This window comes from Chironomus tepperi, unplaced genomic scaffold, assembly GCF_022539635.2.
Source record: "Chironomus tepperi strain 1889 unplaced genomic scaffold, CSIRO-AGI_Ctep_v1 contig_100, whole genome shotgun sequence".
NCBI lineage: Eukaryota > Metazoa > Arthropoda > Insecta > Diptera > Chironomidae > Chironomus > Chironomus tepperi.
Window position 1 is genome coordinate 618301 of NW_027226222.1, and position 26679 is coordinate 644979.

Below are 26679 nucleotides of genomic sequence, written 5' to 3' on the forward strand. Positions count from 1 at the left end.
ATGTGCAAATTTTCGTACGACGCAAAACTTATGAGACATTATTTATAGACGTGGGAAAGTCGGGTCATTTGTAGGTGAAAAATTTAGACATCAGAAAAATCTTCAAACCAAGATTTTTTTAGAATGTCCAGCATCAAAACAGCTGAAAGTGAAGTGTTGTAAGTTAATCTTACTCAATAATAAAAAATCTATTCCATTTTGTCATTAGAATCAAGATAAATTTTAATAAAATTCTCTCAACATCAGAAAACCTTACGGACGACAAAACAGCCTTGAAGACATCAATTTGGATCAATTCCTAAAAATCTCGAATTATGAGGAGACAATTAAGCAACTGGATATTTATTATGGAATAGTCAAAAGACAACTTTTACAAAATCAATCAGAAATAACGGGCTTATTTCCAGTTTTAAGCACAGATAAAGAAGTAAATATTTGATAAAAATTTTTATTGGCTTAATTGATCATTATTAATAATCAAATGAATTTGTTTATTCTTTCGTCTTAAAGGTCGGCAGTGTTCGTGATACAGTTTATTGTGCTGCAGCAATTTGGAGTTTGTATCAAGCATATAGACGAATTGATGATGATCGAGGAAAGTCTTACGAGCTCGGCCAAAGTGCTGTTAAAGCTATGCGTGGTATCCTCGAATGTTGGATTAAGCAATCTCATAAAGTAGAGCTCTTCAAACAACGTCAGTGCTCAACCCATGCTCTACATGTCAAATTTCATTTGCACACCGGCGAAGAAGTTTATAACGATGACAAATACAATCATTTGCAGATTGATGTTGTATCCATTTACATCATATTTCTCGTTCAGATGATAAACAGTGGCTTACAAATCATCTACACACAAGACGAAGTCGCTTTCGTTCAAAACTTAGTTTATTATGTTGAAAGAGCATATCGCACACCAGGTAATTTACTTCTGCTTTTCACATTTTATTGTCGATTTTAATTAATTTCATCATAGATTATGGAATGTGGGAACGAGGATCAAAGTATAATGATGGAACACCAGAAATTCATGCATCAAGTATTGGAATTGCTAAAAGTGCTTTGGAAGCCATCAATGGATGCAATTTATTTGGTGAAAAGGGAGCTTCATGGAGTGTTGTTTACGTGGATATCGATGCTCATAATCGTAATCGATCAATTTTCGAGACAATGCTTCCACGTGAATCTAGTAGTAAAGGAGTCGATTGTTCTCTGCTGCCAACTTTATCTTTTCCTGCTTTTGCATCCCATGAAGAACGTTTAGGTATGTATTTGATAATCTTGACCAATTTTATTAGTCAAGACTGATTGTTGAATGTTAATTTTAGTTGAGTTGACAAAGAATAATGTTATATCAAGATTGAGAGGAAAGAAGGGATTCAAAAGATTCAATCGTGATGGATATTTGTGTAGATTAGAGGATAAGACGAGACGTTATTATCATAAGGCAGAAATCAAAGATTTCGAAGGAAATGAGTGCGAATGGCCAATGTTTTACACATTTTTGATCATCGATGGAGTATTCAGGAACAATTCTGAGCAAATCGAAGAATATCAAATGGAATTGAGGAAGTGCATGTATTCGGACTTAAATGGAGGCAAATTGATGCAATGAAACATGATTGATAAAATAATAATATGATGAAAATAATCTTTTAGATCCTGTCGTTACAATGTTTTATATTCCTGATGGTGAAGGAATGTACACTCGTTCCAGCTCGACAGCAATTTTCTTAATGGGACAGTCATTATTCATAATTGCACAATTATTGACAGCTGGTTTATTGCATGTTAATGAACTTGATCCAATTCGTCGCTATCTTCCATCATACAATCGACCAAGGAAGGGCGGCTCTCGATATTCAGCTTTTCAGGTATTTAAATTGCATATGAACATTTAAAGACTAACGATATGAAAAATCTTCCGATATTTTTCGATCCATTTAATCTGGCATTTAACACGATCTTAAAAATACGACTATCTATCAAATTATAAAATACTGATTTTTATGATTTCAAATTCTAATTGATAAAATATTCTCCACAAATTTATTTCATTCTTTCGTGATAATCAGGCGAAGCCCGGCCATGTAAGTAGTAAAAATTAAAGAAGACACACACACTCTTTTTTTTTTTAAGTTCAAAAATATATCAAACAAAAACAATTAGAGTAGATAACATAACGCTATTTGAATGAAATTCGGTGAAAAAGAAAGGTATATGAGAAACTAACAGTAATCACTAAGATTATGACAAAACAAAATTTTGAATGTATTTATTTTTGGTGAATTCGCGGTTTATAATTTAATTATATTTTGAATGAATAACAAAAAATGTAAAACTTGATATCAACATACATTTTAATGTTAACCAATGGTTCTTTCTTCTTTAATTTTTAAATATTTAAAATTCTATGTATAAAGCATACGTATGGAGGAGTAAGTAGATTTAAATCCTTTGTAAACGTGAAGTCGCCAGTCATTTTGCATTTGAAATTCTGATAAAAAATTGGATTGGATTGGATTTTTGAGAACGGGATTGCTCTAATAATTTAATAATCCAATTTTTAACAATAATTTGAAATGTTTAAAAACAATCAACTTTAAAAACCTATTAGACTAAAAGTTTTGATATCATGTGTATGTTTAGATTGCATGAAACTGGACGTATACTACTTATCTCTAGTTTCATTATTTTTATATATATACTTATTTTATAAAGTACACATAAGTTCTATTCTCATTGAATATTCATTCTATTAATTCCATCAACAACTTTCTCATTATTAAAAATCACTTGCTGTTTCATCATTATGCTTTATCTCACTTGACAGAAAATATTTTTGTAAAAATTATCCCTTATCCCCCTTGTTGTATTTTTATCATCTTTTTTGGTCTTTAGATTTTTTTCTCAACTTTTTTTGCTGTATTTTTTTTGCGATTGTTACTACTTATCACTCAATGCTTATACAAATTATTATTTTAAACATTTCTTTCTGTTTATTCCTTAACTACTATAGGGTACTGCAACTGACCTCGTCGTTCAAATTGTATTGATATCAGAATCGATGAGATTACAAGCAATGTTAATGACTTATGGAATAATGACACAGACACCACATGAAGTTGAGCCTGTGCAAATTTGGTCATCAACAGAATTGATAAAGATTTATCAGCAACTTGGTGTTAATAATAAGCTGGGAATGTCGGGCAGACCACCTAGACCTGTCGGTTCTTTAGGAACGAGTAAAATTTATAGAGTTTGTGGCTCAACTATCATGTGCTATCCATTGATCTTTGAGGTCTCTGATTTCTATCTTTATCGTGACATGGCACTGCTGATTGACGATATCAAAACTGAACTTCAATTTGTTGGAAAATATTGGAGATTGTCAGGACGTCCAACAGTTTGCTTACTAATTCGTGAAGAGCACATGCGTGATCCTCAATTTAAGGAAATGCTTGATTTACTTGCCATGCTGAAGAAAGGTTTCTGCGATGGAATGAAAGTTCGTATTGGGCGTCTTCAAAATTTAGTTTCTAGCTCATGTATTGAGCATTTGGATTTTGTTGCTGACTTGCCAGACACCTCAGATAATTCTTTCCATCAAATTCATCATGAATACATTGGCTACCAGAGTCTTACTGATGTTCCTAAAGCTGCTGCTTATAGCGAGAATAAAACTATGCTTACAGATTTTCATGCACGCCCAATGAGCGAAATTATTGCTGCATTACATGGAACTGATTCTATCTTCTGTCAATGTCAATTGTATGGAATCATTTTGCAGCGTGAAGGACCTCATTATGAAGTAATAACTTTAATCATTTTTTTGATAGTCAATTGATTAATTTATGTATTTTTTTCAGATTGCTGGCGTGACAGTTCAAGATGCTATAACTGATTTGTATTACAAGTCTGGTAGTTTACGTTATTGGCGAGGAGTTCGTTATTGTTCTTCATTACTACGTAAACTTGTTGATTCAATCAGTCCTTTTATTACAACAATTTTGGTAAATGGAAAGCAAATCTCAGTCGGTATGATTGGACAGAAGGAAATAATTTTCGATAGACCAATGACACCATCGGAAATTCAAAATGCTATGTTCTCATGCTTCAGTTGGATGGATACAATCTATGCAGTATTGCAACAAGAAGTCGTCTTATATTGTGGTCGTTTAATTGCCACAAATCCTGAGATTTTTAAGGGAATTCTTAAGATTAGAGTTGGTTGGGTAGTTGAAGCCATGAAGCTGTATTTGGATAGTAAGGGTGCTGATCTTGGAATGGATCAGGAAATTGAAAATTTGTCACCTTTCCAAATTAGACAGCTCCTAATGACTGTATTAACAATTACACAATATTCAACGGAAGAAAATAAGCTGGATGCGTTGAGACGCAGACAATTAGAGGGATGCTTATGTAGAGTGCCTAATAAATTCTATAATCTCGTTTGGGACGTTTTAGATAGATGTCAGGACGGTATTTCAGTAAATGGACATCATTTACCAGCAGTTCCTACTTTATCGAATATGTCACGAGGAGAATTGCAATTTGCTTTATTAGTTGAGGAAATGCTGCATCATATTCCAAATTCTGAACGTCGTCAAATATCTGTTGAGCTTTTGTGTATAGTCGCTACTATTTTGAGTCGTAATCCTGAGCTAAAGTTCCAACAAGTTCTCGATTTGGACATTTTGTTGGAAGATGCATTTTCGATGTATTGCAAGGTAAATATTAATTGATATCATTTGTGAATGGTTCCTAAATTGTTTCTTTTCAATGAATTGTCTAGGATCACGATATTACTCCATCATCTGATGTTACACCTCTATTCTCATTAAACTACTCTCAATCTGTTGGATATTTGGCTAGAGCTAGTGTCAACAGTGTATTGCAAAAAGCTGCTTTAAGAACAGGCAACAACGATGAATTTAGCGATCATATTGAAGATACTTGTAAAGTTTCTTAGGCTAATTTATGCGATTCATATGGATTTTATGCGTTATTAATTATATCATCATTTTATTAAGTTAATCATTTCATTCTCAAATGATACCTAGTAATATACTTTATTTCCAAAAAAAAAAACATGTTATGCAATAAATTAATGAATATGTTGAGAAGAAAAATTGAATAAAAAAAAAATAGAGAAGAGCTGTTATCGAATGTATTGGAGAAAGAGAAAATGAAGAAAAGTTCTGTTATTCTTGAAAGCAAAATAAAAGCATGTCAGTGCTGAAAGAGAGATGCATTACTCAACGATTCGCAAAGGTGTGCAGACGTTGAAATCAAATTATTGTGAAAAATATACCGGAAAAAGATGGAGTCAACAAAAAAGTTATTAGGTGAATAGATTGTTAATTATTTCATAATTGTTGGTGTAGACTATTGTTAGATCTAAGTGAAGCTATCACTGCAGTAATATCGGAAACGATAAATTTTTTCAAAATAACAGTGATTTACATCTGTCTAAAAAGTGTGTCAGCATGTGTCCTAGGGACATATTTCCAAAAAAAGAGTCCGAACTTAACGGAGTAAAAGTGATTAAAGTTTATAGATCATTAAATAGCGTATGTCAATGACGATGTACTTTATTAACCGTTATTACATTTTCTCTTTTATTTCATCTCATTCATTCTTAAGAATGAAAATGTGTTATAATGGCCTTTAAAGTATATAAACATATACGAAAAAAAAAGAGATTTACAGTTACAGTCATCCATAACATACATTTCATGCTAATTCTTACCTATATAAGTTCTTCTTAATAATCGATATCGGTGTTTAAAGGCTTTCTCTTACTACTCTGGATCACTTGTGATGCTGCGGATTCATTTCCTGATTCTTTTTCAAAAAATGAGATATCAAGTTCAAGGAATTTTGTCGGCGTTTCATCGCAAATTATAGCCAATGCACTTTTACAGGTAATAAGTAATTGAGTCCAAAAATTAAAATGGTCCAAAAACAAGTTTTTTTTCGTATTTTAAATCAGGGTCAAGCAGAATCGACATCAAATTATGTGTGTTCGCCTCTCGGCTATAGCACAATTTTAGCAATTCTCGCTGAGGGTGCTAAGGGAAGAACAAGAGATGAAATCTTACAAGCTTTAGAGCAGCCAACAAAAAATGTTCAAGATAGTAAGAACTTTATAATTTAATTAAGCACATTAAAATTCTCATTCAATTCCTTTATTACTTTATAAGTGAGAAACACGTACCGTTCAGTTTTATCTGACTTTGCTGGAAATGATTCAGTCGTTGCTCCTCAATTTAAAACTTGGTTCTATATTTACAAGCCAAATGTGGCTATTGAAGAATTCAAGCAGACACTTATCAAGGATTATTTGGTAGAAGTTAAGGATATTGAGAAATTTGATTATGATTTTGGAACCATGCATAGCCAACAAGATAATTACATTCCAACATCCAATAGCCAAGATATACTTGATTTCGATGATTTTAATCAAAATAAGCCAATTGACGAAACTGAAGGATTTGATACCACAGTTAGGGATGCAATAGCTGATTATGATCAAATTGATAAAGATGAAAAGTCTAAAGTTTCTAAATTTGATAAGGAAATTGATGACAAGCAATATGTTGAAAAATCGGAAATACCTGTAACAGAGATTATAAATGAAGAAGATACAACATTAAATTCTATACTGAATGAAAATGAAAGTGGACCAGAGAAGTTTGTGCTACCTATAAGAAAATTCATTGATGATTCTATGGAAATTATGGAAGCACAAGAAAATAAAAATTTTGCCAATGGAGTAAGTGCCAAATTCCAGTTTTTAATTGCTGAAATTTATAATTGGCTTTTTACAGTTTGGACGCGCACAGCCATTGCATTTATTGGGTGATGTTACATCAGCTTTGAGTGGTAATGCGATAATGGGAAGGAAGTCTGATGCAAAAGAATTGGGTAAGAAGACGCCGACTTTAAATGTTTCATAAGTTAAGAATACTTATAAAGCAGTTAGGAAGCCTCTTCATTGAGTAACAAATTGATTTTATATTGTGTACAGAATCCAAGATGTTATTATTTAACGGTTTATACTTCAGAGGAGATTGGGCACAAAAGTTTGAAATGGTAGATGAACTAAAGTCATTCGATTCAGTTAAAGGAAAACAGGATGCTAAGTTTATAACAACAAATGGACTGTTTAAATATATTGAAATTCCATCCAAAAATTTAATTGCTTTGGAAATCCCATACAAGGTACATAATCAACAATATTGAGTAAGAGAATGTAAAACATATTAAAAAGTTTCTTATTTAGAATGACCGCTATGCTTTTCTTATTGTAATGCCAACTACATTGAGTGACATGAAACAACATTGCAAGCAATCCAACTACAACAACCTTAATGAGATTGTAGGGCAGATGGAACTTAGTAATATTAATTTGTTCATGCCACGTTTTCGATATGAATGTACAAGCCGTGCCGAAAAAGCTCTCGGAAAGGTACGTGTTAATCCGTGCTAATAGGCAGACTGTATGATTTACGCATTAATTTTATAGCTTGGTGTGACAACACTATTTACATCAAAAGCAGATTTGAGTGGCATTACTGAAGATTCTAAAGGATTTCAAATTGAGGAATTGGTTCAACATGTTGCAGTCAGAATTGATGAGGCATCGAGTAGCGAATCTGTATTGAGTGGTTTGTATATTGATTTTAATATGTATTCAAAAAATCAACATTTATATAATTTCAGCTGGTAATGTTCATGGAAGAAACAATGGAAAACCAACAGAAGTTTTGATAAACAAACCATTCTTGTTTTACGTCCGAGATACTGTTAATGACGTCATTTTGTCTGCAGGAAAAATTATGGAAATTCCTAAAGACGAAGAACTTGATATTGCCTTTAGCATTTAATTTTAGTGATTATTATTATTATTATTATTTAGGTATATAAGTTGGTACAAGAAATTTTATTGTGATAAGTATTTATTTCCAATCAACATAAGTTATACAGTGTTATACACTCAGCATAACAAGCCTGTAAACGAAATTTGCATTTAAATTTTCGTTTATTTAAATTTGAATTAAAACCTAGATTTTAAGATACAAATTTTAATGTAACGACTTTTCGTAATTCAAAATGTCAAGTTCAATATTTGAACCTAATTTCGAAAAGTCGATCTTGCTTTTGATTGGTCAATGACTTAGGCCTATTTTTTGATTGGCTAAGGCCTATTTGAATTGAGACATCAAACTGTAAGGCTGGTCATAAAAAAATCAAAGGCAGATTAAAGTGAGTTATCTATTAGAATATTAATCATAAAATTAAACTTAAATAAGAATTATTTTTTGTTGAATTAGGTGAAATAATCCTTATCAATTTTAAACATCTTATCGCCAAATATTCTCATTAATTGGCTATTGGCAATTGTATCCATTGTTGCAATTACTCCATTGTCTTCGCACAGCCATTGTCATTGCACACAATCAGTTCATTTTAAGCACACACACACACATACATTGAAATAAATTTCATTCATCTGAAGGATTATTCACGAAAGTAAAAATGGTAATTTTTGATTTATTGATTTAAGATTTCAGCCGACAGTAAAATTATTTCACTTTAATTATTATTATAATTAACTTGTGAATTTAATTTAGCTAATCTAACTAAAGTTGAAAATATTGCTCATTCTTAAAACTGTCATTAAATTTTTAAAAACACTGTGCAACTAATACAACGAAAAATTATTATCTCGGTGTGTGTAAGGAAAAAATATTGCAAAAAATTAGAATTTAAAATTAACTAATAAAGTTTAGAAAAGAGCCACAAAATCAATATAAAAATAGTTTGAAAGTGAAAGTAAAGAGTGTTATAGCAAGAAGATTCATTAGATTTAAGCCAGGAAGTTCAAAAAATTAAAGAAAAATTAAAATCAAAAAAAATAATAATACAAAAGTTACACTTCCACATCTATAAGTTTATATGTGTTAGTAAAGTTCATGTGCTTGCCAATGTGTGTTTATTTATAAGTCAAAATTAACAGTGCTTAAGAATAATTTATTGTGATCGTATTTAGCAAAAAAGTGTTTGACTAAGAAATCAATTTACGGTAACAACCAATTGAAATTTGAAAATTCATTACTTTTCTTCATATCTAACCAAATTTTTATTTTTTAAATCTTGAAACATCCGTTACAAAACTGAGCAACAAAAAAATTCCACACACGATAAGCGAGATAATTGTATTTTAGTAATCGTTGTTATTGCACGAATATTTTAATAATAAGCCATGAAGAATTGTGAAGGATGTGTGAATAGTTATGACAGTGCATTAGAACAGAAAATTAAATGTCTGATAAGAGGATGTAAAAGATGGAGACACATTGGATGTGCTGAGAATATTCAATTTCTTGGAGATAAATGGTACTGCAGAAATCACTGGAATGAACTTTCGCAATTAATTCAAGAAGGAAGATCGATGACTGATATTGAAGAAGTGATGGCCAATAGTGAATGTCAAAATGAAGATGAAATCAGCGATAAAGACAGCAGTATTTTAAATGGTGAGTCTATGATTGAAGTGTCCAATAGAAAAAATAATTTATGCGATAAAACACCATCTGATAAAAACAATAATAAAGCGAATGTGGATTTAAAATCGAAACATATGAATCCACATAGTACTGAATCGCTAGTACCTTATGATAATGGAAATTTTAATAATCCATTCGCAAATTTCTATTGTGAAATCTGCTCTAATAATTTTTCTGAACTTAAAACTGGCGTTCTGTGTATAGACTGTAGAAGTGTTTTTCACGTTGGGTGTTTAAATGAAGTTGAGATAGAAGGAGTCTCTAATAATCAATTTTTTTGCCAAGATTGCATAGTTAATAGAACCAGAATAGAAAATCTTAAGCAGAAACAAAGGCAACAAATGAAAAATTCTAAAAATAGTACTCACAAAAGAACCTTTGATGATCATGATAGTGCAAAAGATTTAAACAGAAATGTTAATAATTTATATAGCCAAAACATTCCATGTAGCACAAAACTACGTGAAGGAAGTCACAAAAACAAGAAAAGGTCGAAAAGGATCTCGAGACACACAAGTAGCTCAGATGATTCCGACTTATCTAATTCTAGTTTATCCAGTGTTGATTTAGAAAAGAATTATCGTAAAATAAAAAATAAAAGTTCTTATAAGAAACATAGTTATAGCTCATCGAGCGAAGAATTCAGTGAAAGTGAGACGGAGATTGATAGTGCAAAGATTATAAGCAGAATTTATAAATTCACTTCTATAGATAGAAAAAAGGCTACATATGAAAAATTGCCTTTAGTCGAAAAGGCTGATATGACGTGGAAGGTATTTTTTAATTTATTTAAGGAATCCAAATCACTGTTTAATGATTCTGAGAATATTTTAAGAATACAAAATTCAATTAAATGTAGAGAAATTTTAGACATTGGAGGCATCAATCTGTATGATCCTCTTACTTATTGGACAACATTAAAATTAATTGATAAGCGACTTTGCAGCTCTTATAATTTACTTGCTAATGAGACAAATGAAATTATTAAATTAAAAAAAATGAGAAATGATTGTGAACCAAAAAAAGTTATAGAGTTCATAAATAAAATAATCAATTATAGTAATATTGTAAATAAACACGGAAAGAAAAAGGATAAAGTAGATGACAGAATTTTATCACACATTACCAACGTAATGCCTAATTATTTGCTGAATGGTTGGCATCGCAAAAAAGCCAAGTTAGAATCTAAAGATAAAACAGTTTATATAAAGTATATTGCTTCTTATCTTTCTGATCAAGTTGATTACTTAAATTCTAAAATGCATGCTGAGAACAATGATCCTTGGAAAGATAATAAGACAGATAAATTGGCGAATAAAAAAAGACTTTAATGAAAAATTTTTTAAGAGAAGTTATTACAATATTGTTTCCAATGATAAAGTTAAGTCCAATAATAGTCAGTATTGCTGGTTCCATAAGACATCCAATCATTCAGCATTTAATTGTTATAGTTTATGGTCAATGTCTGGCAAGGAGGTTTCAGAGCAAGCAAAGATTAACGACATGTGCACATATTGTGGCCAAAAGAAGCATTTTAATTGTCCAAATAAAAGTAGACTTAAATGCAGAATGGAAGGCTGTTCTTTGAACCATCACATGATGTTTTGTTACAAAAGAAAAGGCAAAAAGATTGATAGTAATCCGAATAGATTTAAATTTTCAAACGACAATAAGAACAGAAGCATAAATAAAAGAAATTCACAATACAAAACGAATAATATAAGCAAACCTTCTTGTAATCTTCATATCAATGATAACAAATCTAGTTCCAACTCTGAATCAGAAAACAGTGATCAGTCAGAAATTGTAACAATACCTCCAAATGAATTTTATGTGAATAGAGCTCCCAAAGCTATTAAATTAAATGCACATATAAGTCAATCTCGTTCAAAATCCATTAAGCACAGTGATATATCTTCGAAGTTGTACAAATCAAATATTGTTAATATCCAACAAAATACTAATCCTAACATGAAATCATCTTCTTGTATATTAGGGGTATTAGTCCTAAAGTTTACTGATTGTAATAAGAAGGCAGCCTTCCTATTAGACTCAGGAAGCACAGTAAGTTTGATTGAACAAGATGTGGCTGATGATATGAGAATTAAAGGCTTATGGCATCCAATTAGTTTGAATTGGTCTAGTAACATTAGTCGAACAGATTTTTGCTCTAGGATAATTAAAACAAATGTAAGTGGAACAAATCCTAATGCCAGTAGACATGTAATTTATTTTCGTACCATTAAAGACCTACACATGGAAGATCAAATTTTTGATGCTTCTGAAATTATAAATTTATATCCACATTTAAATAAGATGTATTTACAGTCTTATGATAAAATCAATGGAATTATCGGTATGGATAATGCATGGGTATTTACACAGTATAAAACATTTAAGCCTAAAGAATGGAAAAGTAATATTCCGTATGGTATTCGTTGCCCTCTTGGGGATTATGTGATTGGGAATTTACAACAACTTGAAGATATCTATAATTTTTTACATAGTCAGCACTTAGTTTCTAATGGAAACAAGAATTTATCACACCACGTTCATTTAAACGAAAGTGAAACTTACGAATTAAATAGACTAGAAAATCAATTAATGGGGCTCGATTATAAACAACCTGCTGAAAATGACAATAATAGTTATGAACATGAGATTGCCTTAAATATGCTCAGTAAGCACGTCAGAAGGTCTGAAGATGGGATTCATTTTGAGGCTCCATTACTTTGGTTGGATGAAAGTATTAAACTTCCAACACAACAGTCATTTAAAATCGCATTAAGAAGATTTATGATAGTAGAAAAAAATTCAATTAAAAATGGGACTCACGAAGAATGTGTTATGCAAGTAAATAATTTATTAAACAAGGGTTATGCTGAAGAAGTCCCTGCAAATGAAATTAATTGTATAAATGACCGAACTTTTTACATCCCAACATTCTTTATTAAACCAAAAAACAAAAGAACGAGATTCATCTGGGACGCAGCCACAAAAGTCAATGGTCAGTCGCTCAATGATTGTTTAGCAGCCGGACCAAATCTTTACAATGATTTTCTCAAGATCATTTTTAATATGCAGGAAAGAAAATATTTAATTAAAGGCGATATAACTGAAATGTTTCATCAAATAATGATGAGACAAGTAGACAGGGATTCTTTGAGATTCATTTTTCGTTCCTCTCCAAATGAGAAAATAAAAATTCTAAGAATGAGGGTAATGATTTTTGGTAGTAAGTCCTCTCCAATAACTTCCCAGTATATTAAAAATGAGGTAACAAAGGGTTATGAAGATAAACACCCAGCTGCTGTAAGAGCTATTCGAGACTTAACATATGTTGATGATGTTGTGACATCAGTTAATGATCTGAAATGTGGCCAAGAATTAATTTATGATATACGCAATATATTAAGCACTGGTGGGTTTGATCTCGTTAAATTAAAAAGTAATGAACCCAAGATTTTGGAGAAAATTCGTAAGAATTTAACATCAGAAGATTTGAAAGATGAAAAGCTATTTAGCAATGAAAGTTCAGAAAAATTATTAGGCTATGATATTGATTTCGAAAATGACACTATAGGCATAGCATTGACTCTTGAAAAAATACCAGAAGAAATTCTGGAATGTAAAATCAAACCTACTAAAAAGCAAATATTACAATTATGTATGTCCATATATGATCCTGTAGGATATTTTGAATTTCTGTTGTCAAAGTTTAAACTCATTTATCATTTCGTCATTAAAGATAATTATGAATGGACACAGTTGCTTGATGATAAGTACTTTCCATTGTGGAAGAAATATATAAACTTATTGATTAGAATAAAAGAAATTAGAATTCCTAGGTGGTATTCTCCACACATAAGTGATGCAAAAATAATCCAGTTGGTAGGTTTTAGTGATGCAAGTACTGACATACTTTGCAATATAATTTATATCAGACTATTGGATGTAGATCGTAATCAAATAGATTATAGATTCGTATTTGCTAAATCATACATAGTTCCGCTAAAACAAAAGCGTACAATCCCTGATTTAGAGCTGGATGCCGCTGATAAGCTAGTAACATTAATGAATAAAGTAGCAAAACAACATACATTTGTATTTAATGAGTTTGTATATTGCATAGACAGTTCAGCTGTAAAAGATTGGATTATCAACGATGCAAAAAATCCAAAAATATATGTGAAGCGTAGATTATTAAAAATTAGGAATAGCACAAAAGCAGAACAGTGGAAATGGGTACCTACTGATTTTCAACCGGCCGACTTTGGCACAAAAATTACATCCATCCCTGGCATTAAATACGACAATGAATGGTTTCATCCTAAAGTGTTTTGTCTGCCGGAGGAGAATTGGCCTCAAATTGAGACCAATAAAGAGTCATTTAAATTACATAAACCTGATAACGATTTAATCCTCGATAAAGTAATCGAATATGAGAATTATTCAACACTGGATAGTTTATATCATTTAGTAAGAAGTTGTCTTAGGTTTAAATATCTCGCTCATATTCATAAAATAAAAAATCAGATCCAGTCACTAGAAAAAATCCCTAATCGAACCAGAAAGCAGGCAGAAAAGATTAAAGCCGAAATTAGTAAATTTAAAAGGGAAATTGACGAAATGATAATTGAGATGAACAGAAAGGATTTAAAGCATACACAAATAGAATTGGCTCTAATCAGAATGGCTCAAAAAGATTCCTATGTTGATGAATATGAATGTCTATATAAAGCATTACCTTTGAAAAAGTCTAATCCTTTAAATAAACTGTTAATTTATCTAGATGAAGAGGGTATTATGAGGGCTAAATCTAGAATTGCAGATAATCCAGAAAATCGAAAGAAATTTGGGATTGACCGAATCAGTCCAATAATTCTCCCAAGAAGCAACCATTTAACAAAATTAATTATACTTCATTATCATAATGCTCAAGCCCATCATAACGAAAAAACAGTCGTGATTAATTTATTGCAAAGGTTCCACATTCTTAAAATTAAAAGAACCGTTAACAATGTAATTCGGAATTGTTGTATGAAATGTAAAATATCAAGAGCCAAACCAGAAACTCCTTTAATGGGAGATTTACCCAGCGATCGTCTAGCATTCCATTTACCCGCATTTTCGTATGTCATTGTTGATTTACTGGGCCCAATAACTGTTAAGGTTCTAAGAAACGTGTTAGCAAAGCGCTACATTCTTGTTTATTCATGTCTTACTACTAGAGCCTTGCATTTGGAAGTTATTGAAAACCTAGAAGCCCATGCCACTTTACGTGCTTTACAGAACACATTCAACTTGAGGGGTGTCCCAATTAGAATATGTTCTGACAATGGAACAAATTTTGTTGGAGGACATAACATCTTGAAACATCATTTTGATAGATGGAATAAGGAATTGCTAAAAAGGGTGCTATTATTCATCCAATAGAATGGGACTTTTCTCCACCAAGAGCACCACACATGAATGGCTCAGTGGAACGTATAGTAGGATTGGTAAAAAAAGCCTTAAAGCACATTCAAAAGTTTATGGATGATCGTTGTGGACATTATGATGATTACGGCATTAAAGCAATTATTTGTGAAGTTATTAATATGATAAATAGCCGACCAATTGAAATGCTCGCTCATGATGATAATCAACATGAGTACCTTACTCCTAATCATTTTATTATGGGGAGGCAAAATGCCCAATCAGTTCCTCCTAACACAGTTGAGCCAAAAATACTTACACAACAGTGGGAAGATATCAAAATGATAAGTAATTTAATTTGGGAAAAGTGGATGAAAACGTTTCTTCCAACAATTTTAATGAGAGAAAAGTGGATAGAACATTCTAAACCTTTACAAGTGGGCGATGTAGTATTGACAGTAGATCCTTCAATAGCCAATACATGGCGCAAAGGAATAATCATAAAAGTGATACCCGGCTCGAAAAATCAAGTCAGAAAAGTAATAGTAAAATTGGGAAAAAATAAAGTAATTGACAAAATTAAGGCTCAAAATCAACTTCTGAAGGAATATAAAAATGAAATTGCAACAGTGGTAATAAGACCTGCAGTTGCAGTTGCAAAAATAAATTTAAAAGCTCAATAATTTTTGTTGTTAAGTAAACTTTGTTGAAACATATACAGGGGATCGGGTTTTAGTAGTTTTGTGTTTATAAAATTTCGCGTAAAGTATGTTGCATATGATTCTGAAAAGGAAATTTATGCCGCATGCTATGTTTGATGTACGACATCAAATTTCATCAGGTCTAATTGGACGTAATCGTGAAATTTTTGATGGAAAAAGACGTTAAAAATATCGAGATGTATGTTTTTATATACATGAGTTCTCACGGACTTTGCCTGCCTTGAAGGTAACTCAGATATTTTTGTAAAAAACGTAAATGTGAAAACATTTAAGGTACATAAACATCTTTAGATAATTGATTTCATAGGACTGCTTTAAGTTGATCTCTTGGGGTTCATATGGGGTTTATTTAATACAACGCAAAAAAAAAAAAAAACGATAGTCAGAAAAATAATTTATGTGACGACTCTTAAATTTTGTTTGTATTGTAAAAAAAAAAAATTATTAAAAGTCCATGCTGGGACTCTATACTTTAATCTTTGTGATAGAAACGTCCATGTTGGGACAAATAAATTGTTGATTAATTACTGTGAAATTCCGGAAATATTATAAATTTTAGTTAAACTTGATGGCCACAAGTTAACTTTAGTTATTGTTTATTTATCAGATTATGTTATGAGTAATGCATTATTGAATTAATTTATTCGTGAGAACGAATTAAAATAAATCCCATTATAAATATAAGAATTTACTTCTTTTTAATCACTTCCAGGTGCGGAAGAATTTAATCAACGCTAGGATGACAAGTTCCATCCATACACTATCTATATCCACAAAAAAAGAGTCTGAACTTCACAATTCTGGCAATGACATTTTATAGAATGAATCTGAGCATATGTTGATCAAATTGGTTACTTTGACCCAAAAATATATATATATATACATATTATTAATTAAAACTGTCGACATCAAATTTATATACTCTAAGCAAAAATAATTCCTAATTATTATTTATCTACTTGTAGGCATCTGATAAAAATCTGATTAGATTTTCTAAAGTCCCTAAAAATATGAACGTGGTCGATTTTATTTTGAATGTTGGAAGATTGCTAAATTACACCAAAACCAACTATCAGGACTTAATAGCAATATTTGTGGAACCGATGTCTACCAATCCCAACAAAGTTCATATCCATATATATCCAAAAAATGAGAATATTATGACATCTTTAAAAAATAGGGCAAACAATCAAAATGATGAAATTATGTTGGAAGTAGGCAATATTAAAATAAATGTGCAATTCCCCCCTCTTAACAAATCCATTTTCTTAACGCGTCAGTTATCGTCAGAAAATGAACTTAACGAAAAGATTCTTGAAATTAAATGCGACACGCAAAGTACTATTGTCGACATTATGATGCTCATTCAGTTAAAAAACTACAAATTCTCTTACGTCTTATGTGAAGAATATAAAAGTTTTGTAGCTTTTGATGATGGAACTGATGCGATGCTTGTCATGAATTATTTAGAGGCAAAACGTGTGGAGGTGAAATTCGCAAACAACTTTGCCTATATTCATTATACTGAAATAGTCAGTGAGCAATTAATCCAGATACCTGTCACCAGACGAACAAGCAGAAGAGGAACAAACAGAAGAGGAATGGTCAGAAGTGCAAGAAATAATTTCAGATCATCGTATCGCAACCAAGATAGAGAATTTCAGCCTGCTAACCACAATCGAGGACGTCGAGGCATCACAAGGAATAGACAAGTTAGATTTTCGAGAGTTATCAGAATGGTGGTTCCAAATGAAAATCGTTATTTGGGAAATAGACGCTTTTAGAGCCATATAATTGGAATTATTTCTTTTTGCGCGCTGGAGTGTAAACGAAATTTGCATTTAAATTTTCGTTTATTTAAATTTGAATTAAAACCTAGATTTTAAGATACAAATTTTAATGTAACGACTTTTCGTAATTCAAAATGTCAAGTTCAATATTTGAACCTAATTTCGAAAAGTCGATCTTGCTTTTGATTGGTCAATGACTTAGGCCTATTTTTTGATTGGCTAAGGCCTATTTGAATTGAGACATCAAACTGTAAGGCTGGTCATAAAAAAATCAAAGGCAGATTAAAGTGAGTTATCTATTAGAATATTAATCATAAAATTAAACTTAAATAAGAATTATTTTTTGTTGAATTAGGTGAAATAATCCTTATCAATTTTAAACATCTTATCGCCAAATATTCTCATTAATTGGCTATTGGCAATTGTATCCATTGTTGCAATTACTCCATTGTCTTCGCACAGCCATTGTCATTGCACACAATCAGTTCATTTTAAGCACACACACACACATACATTGAAATAAATTTCATTCATCTGAAGGATTATTCACGAAAGTAAAAATGGTAATTTTTGATTTATTGATTTAAGATTTCAGCCGACAAAGCCTCTTTGCCCTTACTTTTGATAACGCAAATAAAATGTTTTATTTTTTATAAAACTTACTTATCACTGTTGTATCTTTAATATCTGGGGTCATAAATCTTTGCCATAAAGTATGGAACGGCATATCTTCTATCAACGATGAAAACTGCAAATGGTTGATCAACAACAAAATCTGTATGTTTAGTTTCTGGCTGAACAGTCAAAGCAATTGCACTAAATGTAGTAGTTGATGCTCCAACACTGCCTTCTTCGTCAACTTCCAAGAATGATTGCTGCAATGCACTTCCAATTTTCATAGATGGTCCATTTTTGTAGACTTTTAGAGTTGATTGACTTGTGAAAAGGTCATTAATTCCCATCTATTGATAAATGTTGATAATGATTTTTTTTTTTAAGTTTTACAATAAATTTCAACTTACCTTCTGCAATGGTTTAGTCAATTGAACAGTGGTTTTCAGCTTAAACTTAGGTAAAGTAATGTTAACAAAGTTCATTGTTGGACTACCGATGACCACATTAACAATATCATTAATATCATTTCCAGTCATTTTTCCAATCACATTATCTAATGTTTCTCCATCTTTTGGCATAATAACAATCATTGATTCTGTTGAGTTGTATGGAATAGCAGCCCATCTTGCCTTTATATTATCAAATGTACCAGAGTGGAACTTTTTACGAATTCTCATTGTTTCAACTCCAATTTTGGATTTTTCATCGTTTGGAATTAAATAAAAATCACTCGTTTGAGTTGTGTTAAAAGTAAATAGCCACTGTCCTCTAAAATACACCGTACTTGCTAGCAACAACTCTGTGTTTTCATCAAAATCTGATTGAACACTCTTAAGAGCACCGTTTGTTTGATTGCTAACCCATTGATTATATGTCATTTTTGTATTTGTCATGTCTGAAAAATCGACTCTGAAACCATCAATAGGACGATTTCGGCGTAACTGTTTATTTTGTCCTTGTGGACTTTGTTGTTTATCTTTTATTATTTCAGCAAATGTGTCTCTTAATCTAAAGAATTTTTAAGTTAAAAACATACTTAAATTTAGTTTCAAATAATGTTTTTTTACCTGTTTTTCTTTTGTTTACTGACAAAGATTGCATTTCCAATTTTCAATTCACGTTTTGCTCCGTCTTTTTGCATTTTATTCAAAAGGTCTTCAAGTTTTGATGAATCTTCATAGTTAGTTGCATTTACAATTTCAGTTCTAGTGTTTCCATCAGTTTCTTTTGCTAAAAAGCTTAATAAAATTTGAGGTGATAATGGAGCTACAACATAGTTTTCACGTGCTCCATCATTTTCAACACTTCTGAATAAGTTTATAGCAAAATCCAATATTTCAACTTTTGGCTTTTCAGGTTTTGGAGGATTTGGGTATCGTGATTCAGATCCAGAATAACGTCTATTACCATAAGGATCAATAACATACGTCTTTCCTTTTTCATCGTAGTAAAAGTCTAAATTAAAAATTTAAATAAAATTCTTTTAATAAATGCACGCAGTCTTTTAAGTTCAAACAGTCATCATATAGAGATTATGATAATGATTCACATGCAAATTGTATTATATTTGTGGATGATAACGTTTGATTTTCCTATGGATTTTAAGGTTCAAAAATTATTGGTGAGTGTATTTGTTACTAGGACTGGTTCAATGTATTGAGATTATTGAAAAAAAAATTACAAAGACATCGTTTTAGCACTTATATTTGAAATTTTAAAAACCGTTTTAAATTATCACATCTAAATTAATTTATTCTTCAATTTAAAACAAATATTTCAATTTTTCCCGTTAATTAATGGATAACTTGCAAAAATTATACCAATATAGCTGATTAATTTGACAAATATTAATTAATATGATCAATAACAATTTTGCGTTTTTACCGTTATTTTTTTATTTAAATTTCGGATGCTAAAAACCGTACAAATTCGTGCTAATTCAACTGTCAGTTATTCCGTTGGATTGAATGTAATAACTAAAGTGACGTTAAGTTACTTACCTTGTCCTGTAACGCATAAAGCTACCAATGCACAAAAAGTGCAAAGTCCTGCAAAATAAGAAGAAGAAAAAAAAATTCTTAGAATTTTCATCGGCTTTAATTAGCTTCATAAAAGTCAGAATTTGTAGCATTTTAGCACAATTAAGTTTGTTAGCTCTTGATTAATAATGATTTTTTCCTTGTAAAAACCACATATAAAATTATTTTATTTTGTTTTCAAAATTGTATTTTTTGCTTTGCTTTGATAAGAAACTTGCTGTTGAGATCATTCGAAATTTAATCTTGGAAAACCCCAGATTTCTTTCTTACTTAGAATAATATTTAATACAAGTTAATTTAGTATTTTATGTTTTAATTCTGACATTTTTCGATTTTTTACTTAAATTTTTGAGGATATCACAATTTAACAATTATAAAATGGATTTAAAACCACAAATTCTCACCTAAAATTAGTTTCATATTTTTTAAAACAGAGATTGATTTACAATTATCACTTGAGTATTCAACAGACAGAACACGAATGATCAAAAACAAAAGCAAATCTACAATGCAACATTAAAACATTGAAACATTGAAACATTGAAACATTGATGCATTGTAAAATGAATAAACCAGAATTTCATATTGTTTGCATGTCAAAAAGTAAAAATAATACATATGAGTAATAATTAAAGTGATATTTCAAGTTTTTTTGTTTGCTTGTTCACAGATATCTCGATGTTCTTACTATAAAAGCTTTATTGGTAATGCTTAAACTAGGTAAACACTAAGCATTGATCTTTGCTCAAAATCATTCAACAGTACAAGATTGTGCTCTTGAGCGATAAGACGTTAAAAAGACATTTTCTGCAAAGACTAATTAGCATTGATTGTTTATCATAAGACAGTTAATTTTTAGTTTTAACTAGTTTGACTTATTGATTATTCAAAAAAATAATTTCGCCAAAATTTTGTTTAAAGTTGAAACTTTTCAACATGAGTGGTAGAATTGGTATGTAAATTAGTATATTTAATGACTTTAAGTTCCTAAGCAGTAGAAATATGAATTTTCTTAGTATTACCAAAAGACCAAAAAAAGCAAACAAAATAAAAGCTTGCACCGGTCATGAACATAATAAACAGACACACTGGAAAATCCCAGTTTCTTTAAGAACAACCTGTTTTGTCTAAATACTAACACAGTAGTCATTTTTATGCAGAAACAAGTTCTTTATCATTCATTAATTAAAGATGTCTAATTGAATCTAATTTTAGTCTTCCTTCTATTTTGTGCTGTCGTGATTGTAGAATGTCGTAAGTTTTTTTTGGAAATTAAATTATATCAAGCAAAATTTGTGTTTCATGTTAATTTCAATTTCATCTTCTAGAATCCCAATTTTTCCCCATTTTCTATCCGGATTATCAAATTTATACAATTTATAAGGAAAATTCAGCAAGGCCACAATCAGCAGGAAATTTCGGTTCGTACCAAAATGGGTTTCCTCAAAGTCAAACTCATTATGGGTCAACTGATAGAAAAGGACCAACACAATCAGAAGGTCAATCACCTGATTCGACAAACCAAAGATTTGATTTGGACTCTAGAAAACCAACGGACTCTTCTTTAATTCGAAAAAAACCAGTCAAATCTACATTACCACCTAGTGAGAAACTACAAGATACGTTGAATGATTCAACAAATCAGGAAACAGATGGTTTAAATGGTTCTAATAATCCAGCCAATAACCGTAGAAATGGATTATCCACAACAGTTCAACCTAATAATTATCAATATGATTCACATAACATCAGACCTGTGCAAACATCATTTAGTTCCAAAAGACCATCTGTAACTAATAACAATAATAATCCATTATCATCTAGTAACCGTCCTGATGAAAGTTTCTCTTCAGCTCAATTTCAACCTGGACAACAAACATTTGGACCTAAAAGACCAACTGAAATTTATAACAATAATAACCCATTTTCATCTAGTAACCGTCCTGATGGAAGTTCCTCTACAGCTCAATTTCAACCTGGTCAGCAATCACTTGGAGCAAGTCCTTACAATTTGCAACCTAATCCCCAAAAAAATCCAAACGGTTACCGCCAAAGAGAATCTGAAGAAAAATTTAAAGATTATAAGCCAATAACTGATTTTTCCTGGAATCTTTTCAAGGTATTTTTAATGATTCGATATTAATTTAATTTATTAATTGATTGCTGTCTAATAATTAGAGCGTAAACCATGATCAAGCACCAAATATTGTTATATCTCCACTGTCCCCACAACATCTTTTGAGTTATTTAGCAAGCGGTGCAGTAGGTGAGACTAAGGATGAAATTGTTAGAGCCATCCGATATAATTCTCCGAATCAGCTCAATTCATTGATTACAACAATGTTAAGAGAACCTGGAAATAAGGAATTACAGGTAAATAAATTTGCTTTTAAAAGTATTTCTGAATTTAAGATAACTATTGTTATACTAGCTTGCATCAGCATTTTTTGTATCCGACAGACTTAGGTAAATAATCAGCATATATTATACAAACCTGCTTTTGCATTAATAAAATTTAAATGATTACAGATTAAGGCCCGATTTTAATAAAAATTTGGTTGAAAATACGAAAATCGTTCCTACAGATTTTTCAAATACAGAAAAATTCAATCGAGAATATAACAAGTGGGTTGCAGAAAAAACAAAAGGCGTGCTGTCAAATTCTCGTCTTAATATAGAACCTTCAACAAAAATGATTATGTCTTCTGCAGTATACTTTAAAGGAGAATGGGTATTTAAGTTTAATCCTGGAGGTATTAATGACTTTTATGTAACTGAAGACACTCCAGTAAAAGTTCCAATGATGAAATTATTGAAGAAAATGCCTTACGGAAAATTGCAGAATTGTGAATGGATATCTCTTCCATATACTTCAAATGATTCTATGATCATTATATTACCACGAAAAGGCATAACACCTGAAAACTTGATGCGAACTTTGAATGTTCAAGAAGTGTTCGATTCAATGACTAATGAAAACTATGGAAATGTTACATTGACAATTCCAAAATTCAAAGTTGAAAGTAGAATGTCATTAATCAATCCACTCCAGAAAATGGGCATCAGAAACTTATTTACTCCATATGCTCAACTCCCAAACATTTTTGAAACGACTGAACCATTAACAATATCAAACGTCATTCAACAAGCATCATTGGAAATTAATGAACAAGGATCCATAGCAACATCATTGACAGCATTTGGTGTTGTTGCACTTAGTTTTGCACCACCTACACCTGATGTTGAATTTACGGTCGATCGTCCATTTATTGCGATGATTATTGATCGTAAAAATGATTTCCCATATTTTATTGCAAAAGTATCAAACCCTGCTGCATAAGTGAAATTTTATAATTATTCTAGGAATCACCACTTGAGTTACAAGTGATTCTTAAGAATGAACAAAATAATCATTAACAATCATACAATAAATTGTATATCTTTTATTTTCTGTTTTTTAATATCTACTAGTTTTGCATAATTTTCTCAAATTAAGTTGAATAATAAAGTACTAATATTGATATCAGATTCTCTTCTTCTTCAAACTACTTACAAGTGTATGTTATTATGCTTTATGTTAGAAAAAAAAATATTTTTTTATAGCTCTTAAGTAAATCTCCATTCTTGGTTGCTTGAAATAAAATTCTAGTTAATAATATCCTTGCGATAAATTGATGATGTTTGTTAAGGAATTATTCGCATAGTGATTTATCCGTAATTTCAAACTCTAAAGGAAGAAACGAAATTAAGATCATACAGACATGGATACTAGAAAATTTTATGACTTACTTGTCTTCTTATCACAATTTTCAAATCTCAGTACGCATTCATTGCTAAACTTTCTTGCAATTCCTTTGTCATCGACGCCACATATAAAGCCAGAATCAATTAGTGGCTGACTGGCACAAGGGACACACTCATTTGCCATCACCTCATTTGAATTGAGCAGAAGCAACACTATGACAAGAAAGACTAAAAATTTTGATACGAGATTAATCGTTTGAAATTTAAGGTTATAATTATCAGAACTCGAATTTTAAATGAAATTGAGTCGGGTTTTCCATAAAAAATCTTAGTCGTCTTAGAGTTATAGAAATTATTTCATGGAATATCGTACAAGTTGAAGAATTCTAGAAAATACGCACAAACTTTATCTATTTAAGTGATCCATTAAAAAATGAGTTTCGTTAAAACTTGCGTAAAAACCCAAAATCCTTTTATTTTTCAATAAAATTTGAATAAAAGATTTATGATTCTTTTTGGCTGATAATTCGTACCTAATTCCTTCATCAGGAAACCTTAGTATTTTATTACAAATGTTGAAAATTTAATTGATTATGAAGGTATAGTTCACTTTAAGCTATTTAATTAACTGGATACGCATTTTTTTCACGTCGAAGATTTCTTAAAAATATTTAAGATAGAAAGGTTTAAAAATACAAGAAAATTTAGTGGAAAAAATAAAAACTGTGTTTTATGATGAAAAAACTAATTGAACTGTATACCTTAATAAAATTCGGTGAAACTGCAGTTTGAAAAGAATATTTTATTTAATCAAAAATCTAAGTATTTTTTTTGGAAAAATTCAGTTTAGATTTTTCTAGCAATTTTCTACTCAAATCTACAGTTTAAAACTAACTATTCTATGCAATTCAAATTAAATTTCAATTAAAATTGTAACATCCGAAATCATTTTTAAAATTCTTTTGTTGAAAAATATTCATTAACTTCAATATTTGGAAATTACGAAAATGTTCAATCCAGAGCTCTGGTTTGGATGAAAAAGTCGACTTTCAAACAAAATTTGAGTCGACTTTCATTCCTAATTCCAATTTCGATTATAGTTAATATAATGAATATTGAAAACTAATCACTAAAACTTTGAATCTAATAATTTCACTATATTTTAGATATTTCGGCAGCTCCAATTTCATTCATACAGAATTCTTCAAGATTCTGTCTTTGCAAATTAAGAGAAATGATTAGTATTTTCTGTCCCAAATATTTTTGCAAAGTGTTAATCATTTTATTAGTTGGTTCCATTATACATTTTCAGATTAAACAATTTTACACTTAATTTTACAACTTAATTAAAATCAGAAATCTCTTCCTTAATGTTTCACAATAGATTTAAATAAAACAAAAAAGAACTAATTATGCTTACTTGAAAAAACGTGCAAAATTAATTTCATTTTAGAATTCATTTCCTCTCTATTTCTTAGTATGTAATCACAACAAATTAAAACTGAATGTAATTTATTTGTTCTTAAGAAATGAAGAAAGAAAAATATGTATACAATATTCACAATTTTTTTTACAAGTACTCGGTTCTGTATCTAGCTCAATCAACGTTCATCGAGAAACTGAGCTGAAAATTGTGAATTCATATGATTTATACATTTCATCGTCGCTTAGAAGTGTATTGCTTGTTAACTGAATATTTCACTGTGATCACATTTTATTCTTCTTCTGCTCATGCTCTCATGACGTATTTTCATATGTATATGCATAATTGCACATATGATTAATATTATTTCTCCATTCTTGCTAGTTTCATCTTCCTCTCAATAAAAAGAAAAGAAGAAATTTATTGAAAAATAATATCAATAATAATAAATGTAATAGAACCCGTCATTAAACTGTTTGGTTGTCAGTACAATGTATGTCTTCATGCTTTTAGCTAAGGGGAAATTGAGGAAACATATAGGAAAAATTCCCATAAACAAAACTTTTTACTAAAAATTCAACTTAGAAGAACTTCTTTGCAGCCTTGGTAGAACTTTATATCAACTGGACACTAACTAGCCAATACCTATTTGTAACTAAATTTTTGTCCACCCGGGTTTAAACTAAATTATTTGGTGAATGAAGTTTCACTGTATAAATTGAATTTTGTATAACTGAGATTTATTTTTGTGCACCTTTATTTACGAAAGTATTGAAAAATCTCATTTAGGTCCATATTTCTGATAGTGCACAACTTGCAAGGAGACAGTTTAATTCAGTTACATCTTGTAATTTTATTCAGGCAAAATGATGCCTGACGACTTTAATCAATAACAACGATGTTTAATCTTCAGTGATCAGAAACAAATTAACTTTTATCAGAAAGGGGTTTTCAATTATGTAAAATATAAATATAATTTGAATTATAAATGACCGTTTTAAAATTATGCACACAAAATAAGCAATTCACACCCCGCTTTACTTGGTGGGAATCATTTATAGTAATATCAATAATCTTTGATTTAAAATACATGAGAGAAGTCATGAACGTCTGAAAAATATAAAATTTCCACTTTATAATTTTTAAAAGAAAAAAAAAAAAAAAAATATGAGAGGACGAAAGAAAGAAAATTGTAAGTAAATTTGCATTTCAATGTGCGCGCCGAAAATCTTCTATTGAATCATGCGAATGATTTTTTAGCGCCGGTATAATACATTTAATATTATCGTCGCCAATAAGAGAATGGTTTATGAAAAGATAAAGAAAAAAAATTCAATCTCTTGTCATCACTTGT

General features: G+C 30.5%; 4 protein-coding genes and 1 long non-coding RNA gene across 7 annotated transcripts; 3 read left to right on the top strand and 2 right to left on the bottom strand.

Moving 5' to 3' along the window:
* Position 1: 1 nt before the first annotated feature.
* On the top strand, positions 2-5197 carry LOC139087382 (probable phosphorylase b kinase regulatory subunit beta). Of its 2 annotated transcripts, XM_070636173.1 has the most exons (10): positions 2-158; positions 247-427; positions 511-919; positions 976-1263; positions 1328-1597; positions 1659-1873; positions 2075-2089; positions 3019-3810; positions 3869-4729; positions 4795-5197. In XM_070636173.1, exons 1-10 carry the CDS (start codon positions 124-126, stop codon positions 4969-4971), a joined length of 3243 nt encoding a protein of 1080 aa, XP_070492274.1. In that variant the 5' UTR covers positions 2-123; the 3' UTR covers positions 4972-5197. The 2 variants fall into 2 exon arrangements, with proteins under 2 accessions (XP_070492274.1, XP_070492276.1); XM_070636175.1 differs by lacking the exon at positions 2075-2089.
* A 758-nt stretch (positions 5198-5955) lies between these two features.
* Positions 5956-8544, top strand: Spn100A (Serpin 100A). The gene is made up of 7 exons (XM_070636135.1): positions 5956-6139; positions 6206-6777; positions 6833-6929; positions 7033-7226; positions 7288-7473; positions 7531-7672; positions 7728-8544. Exons 1-7 carry the CDS (start codon positions 5956-5958, stop codon positions 7889-7891), a joined length of 1539 nt encoding a protein of 512 aa, XP_070492236.1. The 3' UTR covers positions 7892-8544.
* LOC139087383 (leukocyte elastase inhibitor-like) lies at positions 7946-20633 on the bottom strand. 2 transcript variants are annotated; one of them, XR_011544121.1, is made up of 6 exons: positions 20563-20633; positions 20120-20167; positions 19187-19574; positions 18527-19127; positions 18110-18466; positions 7946-8015 (listed from the first exon to the last, which is right to left on the bottom strand). XR_011544121.1 is itself a non-coding variant. In XM_070636176.1 (5 exons), the coding sequence occupies exons 1-5, from the start codon at positions 20576-20578 to the stop codon at positions 18185-18187; spliced, it is 1335 nt and encodes a 444-aa protein (XP_070492277.1). In that variant the 5' UTR covers positions 20579-20633; the 3' UTR covers positions 7946-18184. The 2 variants fall into 2 exon arrangements, 1 of the variants encoding a protein (XP_070492277.1); XM_070636176.1 differs by having other exon boundaries at positions 7946-18466.
* A 283-nt stretch (positions 20634-20916) lies between these two features.
* Positions 20917-23706, top strand: LOC139087159 (serpin A3-4-like). Its single transcript, XM_070635884.1, has 6 exons — positions 20917-21110; positions 21374-21412; positions 21487-22277; positions 22337-22531; positions 22590-22624; positions 22688-23706. Exons 1-6 carry the CDS (start codon positions 21095-21097, stop codon positions 23496-23498), a joined length of 1887 nt encoding a protein of 628 aa, XP_070491985.1. The 5' UTR covers positions 20917-21094; the 3' UTR covers positions 23499-23706.
* LOC139087160 (uncharacterized) lies at positions 23572-25507 on the bottom strand. The gene is made up of 3 exons (XR_011544108.1): positions 25323-25507; positions 23948-24130; positions 23572-23885 (listed from the first exon to the last, which is right to left on the bottom strand). It is a non-coding gene; the product is annotated as an uncharacterized lncRNA (long non-coding RNA).
* Positions 25508-26679: the final 1172 nt, after the last annotated feature.